The following is a 19,819-nucleotide window of genomic DNA, read 5'->3' as shown; positions in this document are numbered from 1 at the left end:
AACAACCAGATGAACAATGGTGAGCTCTCGTCATCTAGCAGCCATGCTCTAGACTGATGTGGTGGAAGCCAAATTGTTGGAATAGTGGACTGTCACAAGATGAACAAATCATGACTGCTGCTAGGATAGTGGGCAATCATCAGTGTAATCACACACCAACTGCGCGTTGAGTGGTACCTTTTGCATTTATGGCATATTTCACCATTGAGATGTGGTGTCCTCAAAACCCCATGTGTACGGTCGATGGCATTCTGCATCATAGGGAAGTCTCTTATCCAATGGCAAAACCACATGCCTGCCCCTCCTGCTTCTACCTTTTTAGAGAGAAGACAATGAAGTCCCCTCTCCCTACAGAGATACCATCCTGGATTCAGATCTGCAGCCACAGAAATGCCTGTCTGTCTACCCTAACTATCGAATCACCTATAACTATTGTTTTCCCAAATTTCCTCTTACCCCCACACTGTACAATTGAATGTTGAACAGAATATTTGTTGAAAAGCGAGATGCATTCAGGGAATTCCTGCACTACCTACCTGGTCCTCCTTAGCTGTTTGACAATCACCCATTCCCTCTCTGCATGCACACCAATAAGCTGCGTTGTGACCAGATCCATAAATGTGCTACCCATGAAACTCAGCCTCATAAGCATACAGCGGTAACATCAGCTGCTGCTGAAACTCCGAAAACCAAAGATCAAGTTGCTCCAGCTGATAAAACCTCCTGTACACGTGGTTGTCCAGGATATGAGAAGAATCCTGTATTTCCCATCTGGAACAGAATGGGCACTCCCTGCATCTGAGATGCCCTATTTATTAGACTAGTAACTGACTTAATAGAAATAAACGTGAGACTTCAATAAAGGAAAACTCACCAATTCCCTTTTGCTGCTGTCAGTTTATTTTATATGGAGTTAAATTGTTTTAACCCATTACTTAAGTAGTTCAGACTTTAATTTACTGAAAAATTCAGAACTATTTAATTTTACTATCCCTTGCTATTTAATTTTAACTTTATCTCTTAGTTCTAATTAAGTAATTGAACAGTGATTTTAATTCTGTGATAAATTATCAAAATTACTTTATTTTTTATGCTACTTAATGATCTTGCTTTATAGCTGAGTAATTTAAACTAAACTAAAAGCTTACCAGTATACTCACCCTATATGTGACTTTTTGTCCTGATGTCACTTTGCATTTTTTTTACTCCTCTCTCCCACTCTTTTTGTGCTGTTTCTCTCCTGAACTTTCCTTTTGTGCTGCACCTCTCCGATCGTCTCCTTTTGTGCTGCTCCTCTCCCACCCTCTCCTTTGGTGATGCTCCTCTCCCATCCTCTCTTTATGTGCTACTCCTCTCCTGACCTTTCCTTTTGGGTTGTTCCTCTCCTAGGTCTCTCTTTGCCTTTTGTACTGCTCCTCTCCTATCCTCTCTTTATGTACTACTACTCTCCTGACATTTCCTTTCAGGCTGTTCATCTCCTGGGCCTCTCTTTTACTGATATTGATTTGAGGTCAATAATGAATCTAGAAACAGGGTACAATCTTGGTTCATTTTACATTTGATGCAATTTTTCATTCACTAAATATGAGAAAGAACTATTAAAACCGATTAACTGACTGAGTTTAAATAATGGAACACGACAATACTTTAGCAATAAACAATTCAATACTATAGACTACGTGACAGCAAAGTAACTGATTACAAATGATGACATGACAAATGCTATATTTTGGTATCCTTTCCATCCCTATCCAAGAAACTTCAGCTTCTCATAGCCTCGTGGCAGCTCTGTTAATATTTTAATCATCTTTTCAAATTGTGGAAGTGGAGGTAATTGAGGCTGTGGGCTAGAGAGAGCTCAGCAGCTTGATAACAGAGAGGTAGGTAGGGTACTTCTTATACTGCTTCATATTGATTTTCCTTTAAGCTCAGTCACTTATTAACAAATGGGTAATTCTGCCCAGCAACAGTAAGGCATTCTTTATATTTTGTGTAGGCACTGCATGACAACAACTCTTCTTGAATATTTTAGTGACTTTCAAACATAATGTATCTGTGACGAAAAAGAAGCACTAAGCTGGGCAATCATTACCTTCCACACTATACTCTTAAGGAGGCAGCGACCAGCTCAGATAAATTCACTTTGGAAAATCAAAGAATCAAACTAAAAGAACAATGAACCACATAGAGAGACGCAGCACAAGGGAAGGTCGTTTAGAATGACCATATCAGTTCAAATGAGTGTTGTACATAACAGAGGTAATCAAACGCCTTCACATTAATCAAATGATCATGGCTTTGTAGTAAATGTATTGATACTCACCTGACCAGTACAATCACACAGTTTGTCAAATGCCACATATTCCTGTTCTTTACTGAACATGCCAATACCAACTTTCATTGGATTGTTATCTGCATCCATTTGGAACTTCAGTTTAGCCATATTATCAAATAGTTTTGACAAATGTTGACTCACCTAGAATATAAAGGAAAATTAATCACCACAATAATGCTATTTTCTCAAAAAATCATTCACACACACTTAGGTCAGCATTGCACATATACCGAGATCACAAGTGGTTCTGTTAATTTTGTAGGATTTCTCACAAAGCTCCTGCATATGTTTGCATATAGTGACCAAATTGGCCCCATTATTTCTTCATCTCTGAGTCTGCCTGGTGCTGGACAGGCACATTACTCTCAAAATGTGCCAAACCTGTCCTAATGTGATCATGTCTTAATTTTGTTTCAGTTCATTAGCATAGTCTGATTGCATTCCCAATACAGTTAACCCCAGAGGTCTTGCACCAGAAATGGTGGCCTGTGGCTGTTAATATGGTTATTGGCCTATGTGTCTTCTGACTGCCACTGTCTGAGAATTTTGTGTTCCTCCAAATCGGCCCTCATTTGCATCCTTGATTTCCTTCAACCCACCAATGGACTTCAGCTGTTTGGTTGCAAGGTGTGGAATTTCCTTCCTAAATTTCCACCCCTCTATGTCCCTTTAAAGGACGTCTTTTAAAACCTTACTTGATCAAGTTTCTGGTCATCTGTCCTAACTTTTCCTTATGTGGGTCAGTGTTAAATTATGTTTGATAATGCTTCTGTGAAGAATCTTGGTTGTTTTACTATGTTAAAAGTGCTAAAAATATAAGTGGCTTTGTAAATGAGATCATTATCATTTGATCCCATGTTACTTCCTTAGGGCAATATCCTATCTCAATATCTTCAGATGCTTCATCAATGAGTTTCCTTTTATTATTAAATCAGAAATGGAGAAGAGTGAATAGTTTTCAGTTCCATTCTCAATGCTCAAAAAATGAAGCAGTCTATGCCCGAATGCTTTAAGGCCCGGACAATATTCATGCTTGGGCTAATAAGTGGCAAGTTACTTTTGCGCCACACAGTGTCAGACAATTAGTACCTCCAACAAAAGAGAGTCTAACCACCTACCCTTGACATTCAATGGCATATCATTAGCGAATACCCCAACATCAACATCCTGGGGCTGATCATTGACCAGAAACTTAACTGGACCAGAAACTTAATTAGACAAGCCACATAAAAAGTGCGGCTCTAAGAGCAGATCAAAGATTGGGTACTCTGCGGCAAAGGACTCAGCTCCTGATTCTCCTGTATCCACCACGTACCAGGAACAAGTCAAGAGTGTGATAGAATATTCTCCAATTGCCTGGATGAGTGCAGCTCCGACAACACTCTAGAAGTTAACCACCATACAGGACAAGGCTTGACTGGCACCTCAACCACCAGTTTGAACATTCACTCCCATCACTATCAGCATAATTTGGCTGCAGTGTGTACCATCTACAAGATACGACTTACCAAGTTTGAAATGACACCTCCCCTCAAATCCATGGCCTCCACTGCTTAGAAGGACAAGAGCCACAGGCATACGGAAACAACACCTGCAAGTTCCCCTTCGAGCCACACACAAACCTACCTTGGAAACACAGCATCATTCCTTCACTGTTTCTGGGTCCAAATCCTAAAACTCTCTTTCTATAAGCACCTTGGTTGTACCTACGTCACAAGGACTGCATTGCTACTTTCTCAAGTTCAACTAGAGATGGGCCATAAATACTGGCCTTGTCACGGATACCTAAAGCCCACGAACAGATAAAAAAAAGTGCCTAATTTCTCAGGGTAACAAGTTAGGCATATAGTGGAATCAAAGCTACTCAAAGCGTGTGAAAATGGATAGAAAAATATTAGATTAATTTTAAAAAGATGGAATTCAGAGAGTACTTGGGCAAGAACATAGCATTGATTAAACATAAACAGCTGGAATTTTTCTTTGGTTGTAAGATTTGCAACAGATTAATTATACTTTGAAAATATTGGCTTTCTGCCACAGGGATTATAACATACTATATTATTTTCAAAATTATTTTACCATTTATACTATTCATTATAATGCTGAAAAGACAGATCAAAGTGTCTCACCTCTAAAGGGTTGTTACCATTAGATAAAATGTCTAGCAAGTCTGCAGAAGATATAAAGTAGAATCTAGGAAAGGCAAGTCTTTTTGTCTCAAGATATTCAGCCAAGGCTTTTTCACAAAGGGTTAAACTAAATAGAAATCACAAAAAAATAAAAGAATTATATAAAAACCAGAACTCAGAATTGTTACAAAAACAAAATACTGCAGAAGCTAGAAATCTGAAATAAAAACAGAAAATGCTGGAAATACTTAGCAGGTCTGGCAGCATCTGTGAAGAGAAAAAGAGTTAATGAGTGGAATCTTGTGCCCTTCCCCATGGCGTGTTTGGTGGCAAGGGGACATTTAATAGGGTGGGGACCATTCCACCAACATGCCCCCAACCCGATTAAGCCCAGGCTGAAAGTCCTGTAGACAGCCTTCTCGCCCTGCTGCCAATTGAGGATATTAGCCAAGCAATTAATGCCCACTTAAAAGCCTCATCCTGCCACCACTGGTATTAGCCCAGCAGTAGGCAGGGGCTTGCCATGCGGGGAGCCCATCAAGCAAATGCTGGCATGTTTTCTTGCATGTTCCCAGATGGGGTCCCTTGTTCAAAGGCACTCAGTATCTGATCGAGGGACCCAGCGTCTGGTAGAGGTGCGGGGGTGGCGCTGAGAACCACTTCCCTGTCCTTGCTGCCAACACTGCCAACCTCCCCCCACCCCTGCCCCCGCAGCCCCTTTATTGGCATCACTCACCTGTGCCTGGGTCCCTCCTTAATCCGAGGCCATGGATGGTTGTTGTACTGGCTACAGCCACTGCCTCCATAGTGGTGCCATGTACAGAAAAGCTGCCTGTCTCTGATTTGCTGGCAGCTCTCAGCAGGTGAAGACCCACAGTTGGCCTGTTAAGTGCCTGTGTGCACAAGACGATGCAGGCTTTCCCAAAGAGAAGCAAGGCTGGGGTGTCACTGGCTCTCTGGCTGGCAACCGAAAACCCCGTCATCTGCACAAAACTCCACCGAACATTTCAGGTCATGAATTTCATCAGAACTGATAAAAGGTCATAACCTGAAACATTTACTCTGTTTCTCTCAGAATTGTTATATTGAGTCTACCACAGAAATAGGCCATTTGATCCAACTGGTCCATGTCACCGTTTATACTCCACATGAGCCTCCTCCAACTCTACTTCATCTCATTGATCCTATCAGCATGCTCTTCTATTTCTTTCTCCCTCAAACGCTGATTTAACTTACCCTTAAATGCATCCGTGCTATTTGCTTCAACTACACCTTGTGGTACTCTCTTTGGGTAAAGATGTTTCTCTGGAATTCGTTATTGAATTTATTAATGATATTTTATATTTATAAAACCACTAAACCTTTTCTCCACTTCTAACCTATCAAACCCTTTCAGATGGAGATTGGAGGAGGTTCCTGGAAAGGAAAGTAATGTGCGGAACTGCAAGGTTTGTTGGTCAGAGGAATACTGTTCAGGAAAACGCCAGGGAGGTTAGAGAATGATGAATGCCACCTGAAAGTTGTATGACAATCATATTTCCAGAACCAATAAGGTCATTAAATCTTTTCCAGCACCACATCCAGGTCCTGGGCACCACACCACTGATGCTCACAGCTTTCGGCTACTTCTAGCCATGTCTGCTTTTTTTGGATGGTTGGCTTTTACCTCCTGTCAAAGAAGAGGATTTAGAGTCACTTGGTAGTACAGAACTTGAATATTGCTGAAAGGAGAGATATGTTGCAGAAGCTTTTCATCTTGAACTCATCTGGGCAAATGCAAGAATGCAAGATTTCAAACAATTGCAATAATTTATACTACAGGAGAAAAGGGTGCTGATTACATGGCAAGGCAACTCTGATTGAACAAGGTGTTGCCATGGAGAAAGCAATAGGGAACTATAGGCTCCCCAACCTCTCCAAAAGTGTATTCGACAATGTTAGGGTGAGACAAAGTCCCATGATACAGCCAGCATTTATACAGGATGAAATCAAGCAGATTAGTTGCAGGATAACTAATCAACACTATGCCCTGCGCTGCACTTGTTCTGGGGTGCACAAATTTCTTTCATTTTTCAATTTGATCCATTTATGTTGCTATATTGCCTTAATAGATGGCTGCACCAAAAGCAAAACTTGCATTAAGCACACCTGCACTGTAAACTCGCTTAAGTGGAAACATTTTCTCTGTACGATTAATGCTGTCACCAAATATGTACTTGAACTTGTCTGATCATGTACTCTCCAAAAGCGAAGAATTTGTCCTGGTACATGGCTTCAGCTGTGGTGGTCCCATGTCCCACATCAAATGGGAAGAGTATTTGCTGAGTTTGAACTCCTCTATTCTGTTATCTTACCGTTCAATGAAGATGCTGAGTCCTTGAAAATGTGCCTAGCAGATGTTGCGCACACATACTGTGGAATACCTAATGGCTTGTCAGGTTATTACAGACAGTGCAAATGTCTGGTGGCATTGTGAGGCCTCAGGGCCAACCCAGACATATATATTTTATCTCTGTTTTTATCTCTATATATATTTGCAAGCCTGACAAAGAGACTGGAGTAGTCATTATGTTGACAAAATGCATCCTGTTCTTAATGATGGTTCCGAATTCGTATTTATTGGATCTGCACAACCTTGCTCGAAAGCAAGCTACAAAAAGGTTTGTTAGACTTGTGTAAGAGTAACAAGCTGCCTTGCCACATCAATGATAGGATTTGTCCTCATGGCTCACTACATTCATGCATGTATGAGCTGCCGAAGACAGACAAATATGATGCCCCACTACGCCCTATTTCATCAATGAATGGTTCTACACAGCATGAATTGGCCAAATGGTTGAGTGAATTCTTACAGCCAGTTCTTAGTGAGTTTTCCACGTACACGGTGAAGGATTCCTTTACCTTCATAAAGACTCCATGTGATCTAAATATTAATAGCACTGCCTTGTTAATGTGCTCATTTGAATTTGCAAGCTTATTTACGAACGTGCTGCTGAAGGATGCCATTGCACTACATCACTATATCAAAGCAATATAGGCGGGCTGCATAGCAACTTGATCAATCAAATGCAGTTTTAATGACACCAAGTATGCTCAAATAAATGCTGTAGCCATGGGATCCCTTCTAGGTCTAGCTCTCGCTAACATTTTCATCAGCTTCTATGAGAAACACATGTTTGATGGAATGAGACCTAATCTCCTACCCCATGCATATTTCCAATTTGTAGATGATAATGTTCTTAATGTTGAATTTGCAGCTATGTGTAAGGATTTCCTTACTTACCTTAATATGCTCCACCTTGCGCTCACATTCAATTTTGTGATGGAACAGACTAATGCATTCCCTTACCTTGATATGTTAGTTGAGAAATCTGCTAATGGGTTTTCCACTACTATCTATCTCAAACCTATCTTCATTGGCCAATGTACATATTGGGTTTTGTATAGCTCCACTCGCTATGAGATTGACTTTATCAGCAATCTTGTAATTTTGGCCCTGGCCATTTGCTCACCTTGCAAGCTTGATGCAGAAATAGAGTGCATCAAATCTATTCTGCGGCACAACAGCTATCCTGATGAGATCGTTGTTTGGTGTATCATGCAAACTTGCAAATGGGCCAAAGACTACTACCTTTGGATCTGAAAAGTGCCTGGTCTACCTCAAGTTACCCTGGAAAGGCAAAACATCTCAAAAATTTGAACAACAGGTTAAGCAAGATGTTTCACACTGCTTCTATGCAGTGGTTACAAAGGCAGCAATTTCCACTACAGAATGCTGCTATGAGTCAAAAAAGATGTGTGGCCAACCACACAATTGAGTGATGTCAGGTATGAATTTCAGTGCTGGTGTGAGGCCAGGTATGTAGGCCGTACATCCCAGCGATTGGCTAATCGAAGCAAACAACATGTTCCTTCAGTTGTTCATAATACCATAGTACAGACCATGCTCAACCAGCCCATGCTTGCAAAATCCACGATTGGGTAGCACTCGCTTAACAATCTTGAGTGCGCTAAAAGCTACACTAATAATCAATTTAAAATAATCAGTCGAGCCTGCAATGTGGCTCATTTGCTAGAGGCAATGTACATTCATGGTCCAGAACTGTATTTGATTCAGACACAGGGACCAGTTCTCTGCAAACAAAAGGAATATGTTTAAGCCTTGCACCTTTTTTGTATTAATTAGGAGCTTGGAGCTAGGAGCTTGGGAAGCCTATAGTTCCCTGTTGCTTTCTCCATTAACACCTTGGCCAATCAGAGTCAACTTGCCAATCAATCAGCTCCATTTTCCCCTATAGTATAAACTGTTGTGATCATTTGAAATTTGGTATTCTTGTGTTTGTCCTGATGAGTGCAAGAAGATAAGTTTCAGCAACATGGTTCTCTTTTCAGCAATATTGAAGAAGACTTACCTTCAACACCTTCCATCACCAATATGACCTCCAGGGAAGAGTCAGAGAACTGGGTGGCAAGCTTCCCACATTTTCCTGACATCTTCTTGCCTTCAGATTGCTTCAGAAGCAAGCTCTCCTGAAGCCATTCTGACCACTGCTATCATCACGTCTCACTCTGTGGCCGGGTAATCTGATAGCAGGATGCTAATGTCATGGCTCAGTTAAAGAGTGATTGCAAAGCCTGCCTCAATTACCAGGGAGTTCCTGACTTGCTAGCAGCCTCCCTATTGCATGCAGGTCTATTTATTAAGATTCAGTATATTATGTTCTACAATATTTAACTGACAATTCTTTTGTTTATGTAAGCATTTTCAGTTATCCCAACTACATCTGGCACCTCATTACAAAGTATTACCTCCAGTTCTTCTGCTTTGTTTCAGATGCTGTGCACATTGCTATGCAGCAATTTAGTTTGTTTTTATTAATTATTTCCCTCACTTTATTTTTAAGTTATCTTATACTTACGGTCCATAACGATTTGTTTCCTGACTATTCATGTTATACTTATTCTATACCTTGATCAGATCTTTACTCCCATCTTCTACTTCTTTTATCTTTGCGCTTACATATATTTTCACCAGTCCCTTCACGACCCCACCCTTCACCCTGTATTACTTGTCTCAGTACTGGTGTTAGAATCCCATGAAATGGAGCCTTTCATTCCCAAACCAGTATTTCAATCATCCATTTACCTTCCTGATCAGTTTATCCCTATGCCAATTAATATCTTGAATTAGTATTTTGAAACAATGTTTGTATGAAATACATAATATTTTTCAGTTATTTGCCAATAGTAATAGAAAATAAGTTTCCACGAACATAAGCATAAAAATACATTAAGCAGCCACTAACCGTCCCTGTATTTCTTCGAGCTTGTCATACAAACCAGGTTTATTTGTTGCTATGACTACATTTGGAGTCTTTATTGCATCTGCCATGATTTCCTACAGAGAACAAAATGGGAGATTAGCCACCTAATAGTGTTATCTTACTTCTTCACTTGGAAGTGTCCTCTATATAGCAGTAGGAGTAAGTACACATCACAGCTGCAGAAATTGGTCAAATTTCAATTAGTCTTGTTCTGTCTTTGTAATGTCATCCATTTTATTATCCCATTCATGTCCAATATGTAAAGGATACCTCTCCACATAAGACACATAAATGGCAATGCTGCACCACTGTACACTAATACCCAATTCCCAAAGATCTTTTAATAGATACATATCATATGCAAGATACTTGCATTTGGAGAACAAAAACTTCAAAAAACAAGTGTTGTACTGATAGCTTTTCAACAGCCAACACAAACAAGAACAATATCAACTTACATATATATAGTGCTTTGATGTAGAAAAATGTCTGAAAGCACTTTACATGGCTGTAATCAGACAAAAATAGACACTGAGACAAAAAAGTGATATTAAGAGGGGTGAACAAGAGCTTGTTTAAAGAGGTGGGTTTGAAGAGAAAGCTCAAAGAGGAGGAGGAGGAGAAGAGTTGGGATTTATGGATGGAAATCCAGACCATGATTCCTAGATTCTGAAGTTGTGGTTGCCAATGGTGGGAGGAGCAAAGCGGAGACACAAGAGGCCAGAGGCAAAAGCAGGGAGAACTCAGCAGTCGGGGCTGTAGGAGTGGAGGATACCATGAAGGCATTTGAACACAAGGATTAGAACTTCTAACTTGAGGCATTGGTAAGCACGAAACAATGTACTGCAGTAATATTGAGAGTGTTGGGGATAGAGACTTGTAGGAAAGGATACAAGCAGTAGAGTGGGATAGTTTACGGGTAGCAGAATTTTGCTAATATTCGTTCATGGGATATGGGCATCACTGGCAAGGCCAGCATCTATTGCCTATCCCTAATTGCCTTTGAGAAGGTGGTTGTGAGCTGATTTCATGAACTGCTGCAGTCAATGTTTTGTAGGAACACCCACAGCGCTGTTAGAAACAGAGTTCCATGATTTTGACCCAGTGACAGTGAAAGAATTTTAGATGAGTTGAAAATTATGGAAGGAGCAGATCAGGAGGCCAGCCAGGAAAGCATTGGAATAATCAAGTGTGGCATAGATGAGAAGGTTAGCAATGTTTTAGATGCACTCTTTGTAATGAACAGTAAGCCAGGCCAGATGCTGAGATGATAGCCTGATTTAGCCTGAGACAATGTTCAGGGAGGGTCATGGAATTGGTGGCAAGGATACAAAGTTTGCAGCAGCAACCAATGACAATGGTTTTTAACTCCCCAGTATATAACTGAAGAAAATTTCAGCTTATCCAAGACTGGATATTGGACAAACAGAGGTAATGGAGGGTTCGACAAATGTGGCAGAGAGGGAGAGCTTGGTATTGTTACCCTAAATGTGGAAGTTGGGCACATGGCTGCGGATGACATTGTTTCAGGGCAGCACCTGCTGAGGAGCAGGCAGGACCCACGTGGGGATGCTGGGAGAAATGGTTCAGAGCAGGAAGAGGAGCTATTTCTGGAAATGCATGGCTACAGTTAGATATGCAATAGCGGAACCAAGTGCGAACAATTCTAATCAGCTGCACAATCAAAGAAAGGCATTGGAACAGAATGCTAAACTATGCTGACGGCTGCAGAAGTGTAAATGAAGATAACAGCAACAATGCACTATGTCACAGTTACAGAGGATGTCATTTATCATTTTAGTTAGGGCCATTTCATTGCTGTGGAAGGGTCAGAAACACTTGTCACAATGGGTGAAGGTGTGCAAAATAGTGGGTGTAGATTTAAAATTATTAATTGAACTAGCATCAACTGCTTTTTTGGGAGCGTGTTCCACACTTGTACCACACTTTGCATGAGGAAATATTTCCTAATTTAATGTGGTGGAGAAAAGTTTGTTCATTCGTTTGTTGGTGTCATCTTCCCAGGAGGTTGATTGTCATGGATCTCCACCTCTGTCTGTCCTGTGCTACTCTTATACATTCTACACAGGTCAACTGCATCCAGTCCATTACACCCATCATCCATTTTCTCCTCTGCTTCCCTCTCAAACATTTTCCATTGATCTTTTCCTCCAATAATCATCTGCTCTAATGATGTGCCCAAAATACTGTATCTTTCTCTCTTGGATGTTATGCACTAACTTCATCTTTGCTCCAGCTATTTGTGGCACTCACTCATTAGTCTTTCTGTCCATGCATGTGAAACATCCTCCTATATGTCCACATCTTGAATGCATTGATCAATTGTCTGTTTGTTGTTCATGTCTCCAAGGCACATAACATAGATGACAAAATGTAGCACCTCACATTCATTCCCTAAGATTCATGTTCTGTTTCCAAACTTACAGCCACTGGCATCTGAAGGACAAGACCAACGACCACTACCGTCTGGAAGGACAAGGGTAGCAGATACATGGGAACACCACCACCTGGAAGTTCCCCTCCAAGTCACTCACCATCCTGACTTGGAAATATGTTGCCATTCCTTCACTGTCGCTGGGTCAAAGTCCTGGAACTCCCTTCCTAACAGCACTGTGGGTGTACCTACACCACATGGACTGCAGCTGTTCAAGAAGGCAGCTCACCACCATCTTCTCAAGGGCAGCTAGGGATGGCAAATAAATGCTGGCCCAGCCAGCAAAGCTCATATCCCATAAATGAATTCTTAAAAATGTTAACATGCCCTTCATTCTGACAAAGCTGGTCATAGCTATATCAATTTTCCTATGGATCTCACAATTATATCTTCCATTATCTGTGATAAACTGTCCAGGTTTGTGAACCTTTTCACTTCTTCCAGGACCTGTCCATTTACTTCAATTTTCATTTACAGGGTTAAGTTTCTGCTTATCACCATTGTCTTGCTCTTTTCACATTAATTCTTAATTCGAGTTCCACCTTCCTTGCTTTGACTTTGTTTACAATTTCCTGTAGTGCCTCTTCTGACTTTGTGCTTGGTGCAGTCATCTGCGTATCTCAAGTTCTTGACATTGTTGCAGTCTAGCAAATCTTCTATGTGTCTATGTATCTTCTATGAAGATAGTTTCAGTGTACAGGTTGAACAGTTTTGGGGACATAACACATCAATGACACACTCCTCTTTTGATTGGGAAGCTGGGTGGCAAGCTGCTATCAAGTCTCATCACTGCTAATATTGATTCATAAGAAAAAACGAATTAGGAGCAGAACACAGAGGTGTTGAAGGTAGTGATATTATCTAAACAAATGTGCTAATTAAGAATGGATGGTAGGGCACTCAAGGTATAGCTCTAGTGGGGGTGGGGAGAGCATAAAAGATTTAAAATATTTTAAAAATAATGGAAATAGGTGGGAAAAGAAAAATCTATATAAATTATTGGAAAAAACAAAAGGAAGGGGGAAGAAACAGAAAGGGGGTGGGGATGGAGGAGGGAGTTCAAGATCTAAAGTTGTTGAATTCAATATTCAGTCCAGAAGGCTGTAAAGTGCCTAGTCGGAAGATGAGGTGCTGTTCCTCCAGTTTGCGTTGGGCTTCACTGGAACAATGCAGCAAGTCAAGGACAGACGTGTGGGCAAGAGAGCAGGGTGGTGTGTTAAAATGGCAAGCGACAGGGAGGTTTGGGTCATTCTTGCGGACAGACTGCAGGTGTTCTGCAAAGCGGTCGCCCAGTTTACGTTTGGTCTTTCCAATGTAGAGGAGACCGCATTGGGAGCAACGAATGCAGTAGACTAAGTTGGGGGAAATGCAAGTGAAATGCTGCTTCACTTGAAAGGAGTGTTTGGGCCCTTAGACGGTGAGGAGAGAGGAAGTGAAGGGGCACGTGTTGCATCTTTTGCGTGGGCATGGGGAGGTGCCATAGGTGGGGGTTGAGGAGTAGGGGGTGATGGACGAGTGGACCAGGGTATCCCAGAGGGAACGATCCCTACAGAATGCCGCCGGGGGGTGAAGGGAAGATGTGTTTGGTGGTGGTATCATGCTGGAGTTGGTGGAAATAGCGGAGGATGATCCTTTGAATGCGGAGGCTAGTGGGGTGATAAGTGAGGACAAGGGGGACCCTATCATGTTTCTGGGAGGGAGGAGAAGGCGTGAGGGTGGATGCGCGGGAGATGGGCCGGACACGGTTGAGGGCCCTGTCAACGACCGTGGGTGGAAAACCTTGGTTAAGGAAGAAGGAGGACAAGTCAGAGGAACTGTTTTTGAAGGTAGCATCATTGGAACAGATGCGACGGAGGCGAAGGAACTGAGAGAACGGGATGGAGTCCTTACAGGAAGCGGGGTGTCAGGAGCTGTAGTCGAGGTAGCTGTGGGAGTCGGTAGGCTTGTAATGGATATTGGTGGACAGTCTATCACCAGAGATTGAGACAGAGAGGTCAAGGAAGGGAAGGGAAGTGTCAGAGATGGACCATGTGAAAATGATGGAGGGGTGGAGATTGGAAGCAAAATTAATAAATTTTTCCAAGTCTCGACGAGAGCATGAAGCAGCACCGAAGTAATCATCGATGTACCGGAGAAAGAGTTGTGGGAGGGGGTCGGAGTAAGACTGGAACAAGGAATGTTTCACACACCCCATAAAGAGACAGGCATAGCTGGGGCCCATGCAGGTACCCATAGCCACACCTTTTATTTGGAGGAAGTGAGAGGAGTTAAAGGAGAAATTGTTCAGTGTGAGAACAAGTTCAGCCAGACGGAGGAGAGTAGTGGTGGATGGGGATTGTTTGGGCCTCTGTTCGAGGAAGAAGCTAAGGGCCCTCAGACTGTCCTGGTGGGGGATGGAAATGTAGAGGGATTTGACGTCCATGGTGAAGAGGAAGCGGTTGGGGCCAGGGAACTGGAAATTGTTGATGTGACGTAAGGTGTCAGAGGAATCATGGATGCAGGTGGGAAGGGACTGGACAAGGGGAGACAGAAGGGAGTCAAGATAACGAGAAATGAGTTCCATGGGGCAGCAGCAGGCTGACATCATCGGTCTACCGGGACAGTTCTGTTTGTGGATTTCGGGTAGGAGGTAGAAGCGGGCCGTCCGAGGTTGGGCGACTATCAGGTTGGAAGCTGTGGGAAGAAGATCTCCAGAGAATGGGTTCAGTGACAGTCCTGGAAACAATGGCTTGATGTTCAGTGGTGGGGTCATGGTCCAGGGAGAGGTAGGAGGAAGTGTCTGCGAGTTGATGCTCAGCCTCCGCGAGGTAGAGGTCAGTGCGCCAGACAACAACAGCACCACCCTTGTCAGCGGGTTTGATGACAATGTTGGGGTTGGACCTGAGAGAACGGAGCACAGTAAGTTCAGAGAGAGACAGATTAGAATGGGTGAGAGGAGCAGAGAAATTAAGACGACTAATGTCATGATGACAGTTCTCATTGAAAAGATCAAGAGAAGGTAAGAATCCAGAGGGAGGGGTCCAGGTGGAGGGAGAATATTGGAGGTGGGTAAAAGGATCCGTTGAACGGGGAGATGACTCCAGTCCAAAGAAGTGAGCATGGAGACGAAGACGGCAGAAGAAGAGTTCAGCATCGTGCCGAGCCCGAAATTCATCTCAAACACATCTTCCCTTCACCCCCCGATGGCATTCCGTAGGGATCGTTCCCTCTAGGATACCCTGGTCCACTCCTCCATCACCCCCTACTCCTCAACCCTCATCTATGGCACCTCCCCATGCCCATATCGAGTCCTACCTGCTGATGAAAATGGCGGGTTTTCATGCCATATCTTCCCGAGCCCTTCTCATTATATATCCACTTCCATGAAACATGCCGTTTCCATGACGGGTGTGCTCTCATTCGCCTGCTCACCATCACTCCACTGTTGCATCACGCCGGCCGCCATCTTTAAAAGGCAGTCAACAGCAAAGCACTCATCACCACCAGTTCACCACCGCTGCCTGGGAGACATGGCCTGCAAAGGCAAAAAGGCTGCAGCCTCCTGTTTCAATGACGGGTCCCTTGAGCAACCACTGGATGCTGTGGAGGCCCACCGGGATGTGCTCTACTCCCGCTCTGGCTGCAAGATGGGTAGTAATATCACCAACCCGGCTTGGAAGGCGGTGGCAGCGGTTGTCAGCGCCAGCACCCTTCAGAAGAGGACAGCCACCCAGTGCCACAAAAGGATGAATGATCTCCTCCATTCCACCAGTAAATCACTCTTTTCATCAACCCCCAACTCGCACACTCACAAACCCATCACACACAGGCACCTCATTCACTGCCAGTGCAAGAGACATCACCATTCGCTTTTTCACACACATCATCATTGTCCTCATCCCGTCCATGGGACCATCGCCACTCACACAGGCCAGGCATAATTATCATCTGGCCCAGCAAGCATCCTTTACACTCTCCCCGTCTCTATCCCTGCAAGACAAACTGGCTCACAGCAGGAGGGAAAGGTCGCAAACAGGTGGAGGGATGCTGGAATTCAAAGTTTTGACAGAATTTGAAAACAGAGCCATCCAGCTGGCTGGCGATGGCTAGGAATGGTCCTATGTTCATGGTGAGGTCAGCGCTGCTCTACCAAGTTGGATCCATCAGTGCAACTTCCATCAGACAACCATGCCATCAATGATGTGTCCTCTTTCACAGGCCACTGCCATGAACTAATTATCTCCCCTTGCTTTCGCAGGCGCATCTGGGAAGCAGCTAACAGCGTCTATATCCCAAAGCCTCCAAGCAAGCTCCGAAGAAACCTTTGAAGATGAATCTGAAGGCATCCTCCCTGAAGTCCCGCCACAGCGATCACCCACACCCTCCACCAGCACAGAGACACACACATCGGTGGGACCTAGCTTAAGCATAGCCTTGGGACCACAATCTGATTACACTTTCTGATCCACAGTAGGTGGAGGCAGGGACTTCCCAGGTCCCCGGTGTTCGGAGGACTGCTCGAGGCCAGAAGGTTGCTGAGTCCGAGTCAGATGATAAGCCTTTGGACTCAGTCATGGCACAGTTGCTAAAGCTGCAAAGATAAACTCAGGAACATTAGGAAGGAATGTGCGTTGCACTTCTCAGATTGCATGGCACGATGGAGGAGTCCGTCCATCTTCAGGCTGAGGTGATAGTGCCAGCATTGCAATGCACTGAGGTCAACACTGGCAGGAGGGCGGCCACCTTGGAGACCGTGGTCCAGGAGGTCACTCCACTGTTGCACGGGCTTAACCCCATCACTGATGCCATGGTTGGCCTCCAACAGTGTGTATGCAAGAGGGGTGCTCGGCAGCTCCATCTAACTCCAGCTACCCCTTCTGCTCATGGAGTCAGACAGGAGCCTTCGGGCACCCATAGGGAGGAGGATCAGCAGGTGCACGCTCTGGGGCCATCCACCCAAGTGACTCTGGGAGTGACTGGCCCATCTGATCCCCTCTTCCTGTGACCTCTGCAGATCCAGTTTCACAGGCCAAAAAGGGTGCCACTGCCACACAGCAGGACCCTGAAAACAGGCCGAGGCCCTCCAAGTCTCAGCCCTCCAGAGGACGTCCGCCAAAGTCATCACAGGCAGGGCATAACAGTCAGCAGGCTGCCTCCACTTCTGCTGTGGATGTTCGGGGAGCACCAAGACATAGCAGCAGGGTTACGAAAGTTAAGGAGAATTAGTTGCACAGCCTGGGCACAGGTATTAATCTATTCACTATTGTCAATAAATTCCTAAGAATGTCTCCCAGTCTATGGCTCCTTGTTCTGATGAGCAGTGTTCTTGTCACTCAGATGTGAAACCTTTCTGCGTAAGATAAAAGGTAGGTGTCTCAGTTCAGGGCCTCTTCCTTGCACTCTGTGCAGCCTTCAGACCACAGTAATGGTCCAGCCTCACACTCCCTGGAAACATTACCGATGCCTGCACCTCGGCAGTGTGGTCATTGCTGCCAGAATGTAGTGGGCAGGCGCCACAGAGTTATCTCAAAGTCTGTGTGCTTTCAGCACCTTTAAGGTGGGGCTGGCCCACATCACACCAGCATCTGTGACCAGTGATGCTTACACCAGCTCCTGAAGGGCTGAGATGCTGAAGGTGGACACAGCATCAGATGCGTCTAAAGTTTCATGGCTGTGTCTCTGAGATGGCCCTGATCATGGAGCACAAGTGAACTGCCCTCGGCCAGACAGGAGTCAGACATTCTCGGAGGCCATGTAAAGATCTATGGTATGTCCTCCTCCTGTGATCAAACAATTAGTAGGGCCTCCAATGCATCGCCATGACAGGAGCAATCTCACAGAGGGTACTGGCACTGACATAAGCTAAAGTGGAATCAAACGTTCACAACTGCGATATGAGAATCTACAGGGACACCTCACTGCATGTCCTCATCATCCTCCACAAATCCAGCAGCTATGAGGACCTCCCGAGTGGACCTGCCTCGTCTAGCCAGTGTGAGAGCCTCATCCCTGTCATCGTTGCCACCGAGGACCCTCTCACCCTCATCCCAGTCAGTGTCCACCTCACCAGAGGAGACATGCAGCTCCTCCATCTCCTCCTCAGCCATCTCCTCATCCCATTGCGTCAGGTTGTAAAGGGCGCAGCAGACGATGATGATGCGTGACATCCTTTGCAGAATGTATTGCAGGCTCCACCAGACCTGTCCAGGCACTGAAATGGCATCTTCTGCATCCCAATGGTCTGCTCTACCAAGTTGCAAGCTGCTGCTTGAGCCTCATTATAGCATCACTCTGCTGCAGTCTGAGGCCGCCGCACGGGTGTCATCAGCTACGGCCTACCCTTGTACCCAAGGAGCTAACCCTGCAGCCTCTGTGGACACTGGAAGACTGCAGGGGTCTGCAAGTGACTCAGGGTGTAGGCATCGTGCGCACCCCCTGGAAACAGAGGTCGCATTCCAGCTGCACGTTCAGTGCGTGGAAGCGCTTGCGGTTGATGAAGTCTACTGGGCACGGTCAAGCCTGTGGGAATCCCGAGATCAGGGCGAATCCAATGGCCCTTGCATCCTGGCTGTTCTGGTCCTGGGAGAAATGCACAAAGTTGTGTGCCATGGAGAAGATGGCATTGGTGACCTCATGGTTGCATTTGTGGGTGGCGGATTGTGAAATCCCACAGAAGTCACCTGTGGAGCCCTGAAAGGAGCCACTGGCATAGAAATTGAGCACCACAGTCACCTTCACAGCCACTGGCAGTGGATGCACTCCCTATTCCCTTGGCGCCAAGTCGTGCAGTAAGTGGCAGATGTGAGCCACCAGGTCCCTAGACATGCACAGTCGTCAGCGACACTGGGTTTCAGTCATCTGCAGGAATGGCAGGCAGCGACTATAGACCCTGGGTGTCGCTAGGCGCCAACCAGCCACGGCTTGCTTTCACTCATGGGCAGCATGTGTGGGAGCCCCTGCAGCTCCTTCTTCAGCAGGTTGCTGCTCCTGCCTTTGCACGGCCAGATGCCTCAATCGCTCTCTCCTCCTTCTTCTATGGTCTCTGTAGGCCATCAGGCATACAGCTGGGTCACCAGGATCCATGATCCTGACGTGGCCCTCCTGCAGCATGAAAGAGAGAGAGATGTGGTTATCATGTCTGTGCTTAGCACCTTTCCTGGCCCTGTGTGACCACCTCTTAACACTTCTCAGAGAGTGCTGATCACCCCTTGGATGGCCAGAGATGAGTGCACAGCATGGCTGCCCTGTCACCCTGCGACATGGGGGACACTGGTCCAAACCAGGATGCTGAGATTGCAAAGGGCTGTGAGAGCCTCCAGCAGTGACTGCTACATGGCCAGCGTTGGCGAGGAGATTGTACAACGTGTGCAGTCTAACTGGTCCATGGTCCAATAAAGTGGTGGAGGACGCCAAGTCTGTGGCGGGGTGAGGGGGGTGGGGGGTAAAGTATGGAGCGCATGGTGGTCCTTTGGTGCCTCTGTGATGCTTACATGGACGAGCAGGCTAGGAGCCTGACCCCAATCATATCACTGTGGCTACGCCTGATCCGTCTTAGTTGCAGAGGCATGGTCAGTTTATACAGGTGTCCATATGCCTG

General features: G+C 44.9%; 1 protein-coding gene across 1 annotated transcript in view; it reads right to left on the bottom strand.

Moving 5' to 3' along the window:
• Positions 1 to 19,819, bottom strand: part of LOC121293673 (dynein heavy chain 17, axonemal-like) — a 729,083-nt gene that overhangs the window by 417,753 nt on the left and 291,511 nt on the right. The window contains exons 28-30 of the mRNA XM_041216840.1: positions 9,771 to 9,862; positions 4,465 to 4,591; positions 2,324 to 2,476 (exon numbers count right to left, since the gene is read on the bottom strand). Of these exons, the coding sequence (XP_041072774.1) occupies positions 2,324 to 2,476; positions 4,465 to 4,591; positions 9,771 to 9,862 (372 nt within the window). The remainder of the gene's footprint in view (positions 1 to 2,323; positions 2,477 to 4,464; positions 4,592 to 9,770; positions 9,863 to 19,819) is intronic.

The sequence above is a fragment of the Carcharodon carcharias genome, chromosome 22 (assembly GCF_017639515.1).
Source record: "Carcharodon carcharias isolate sCarCar2 chromosome 22, sCarCar2.pri, whole genome shotgun sequence".
Taxonomy (NCBI): Eukaryota; Metazoa; Chordata; class Chondrichthyes; order Lamniformes; family Lamnidae; genus Carcharodon; species Carcharodon carcharias.
Note: the sequence above shows the minus strand (reverse complement) of the source record. Positions and strands in the feature narration are given on the sequence as shown.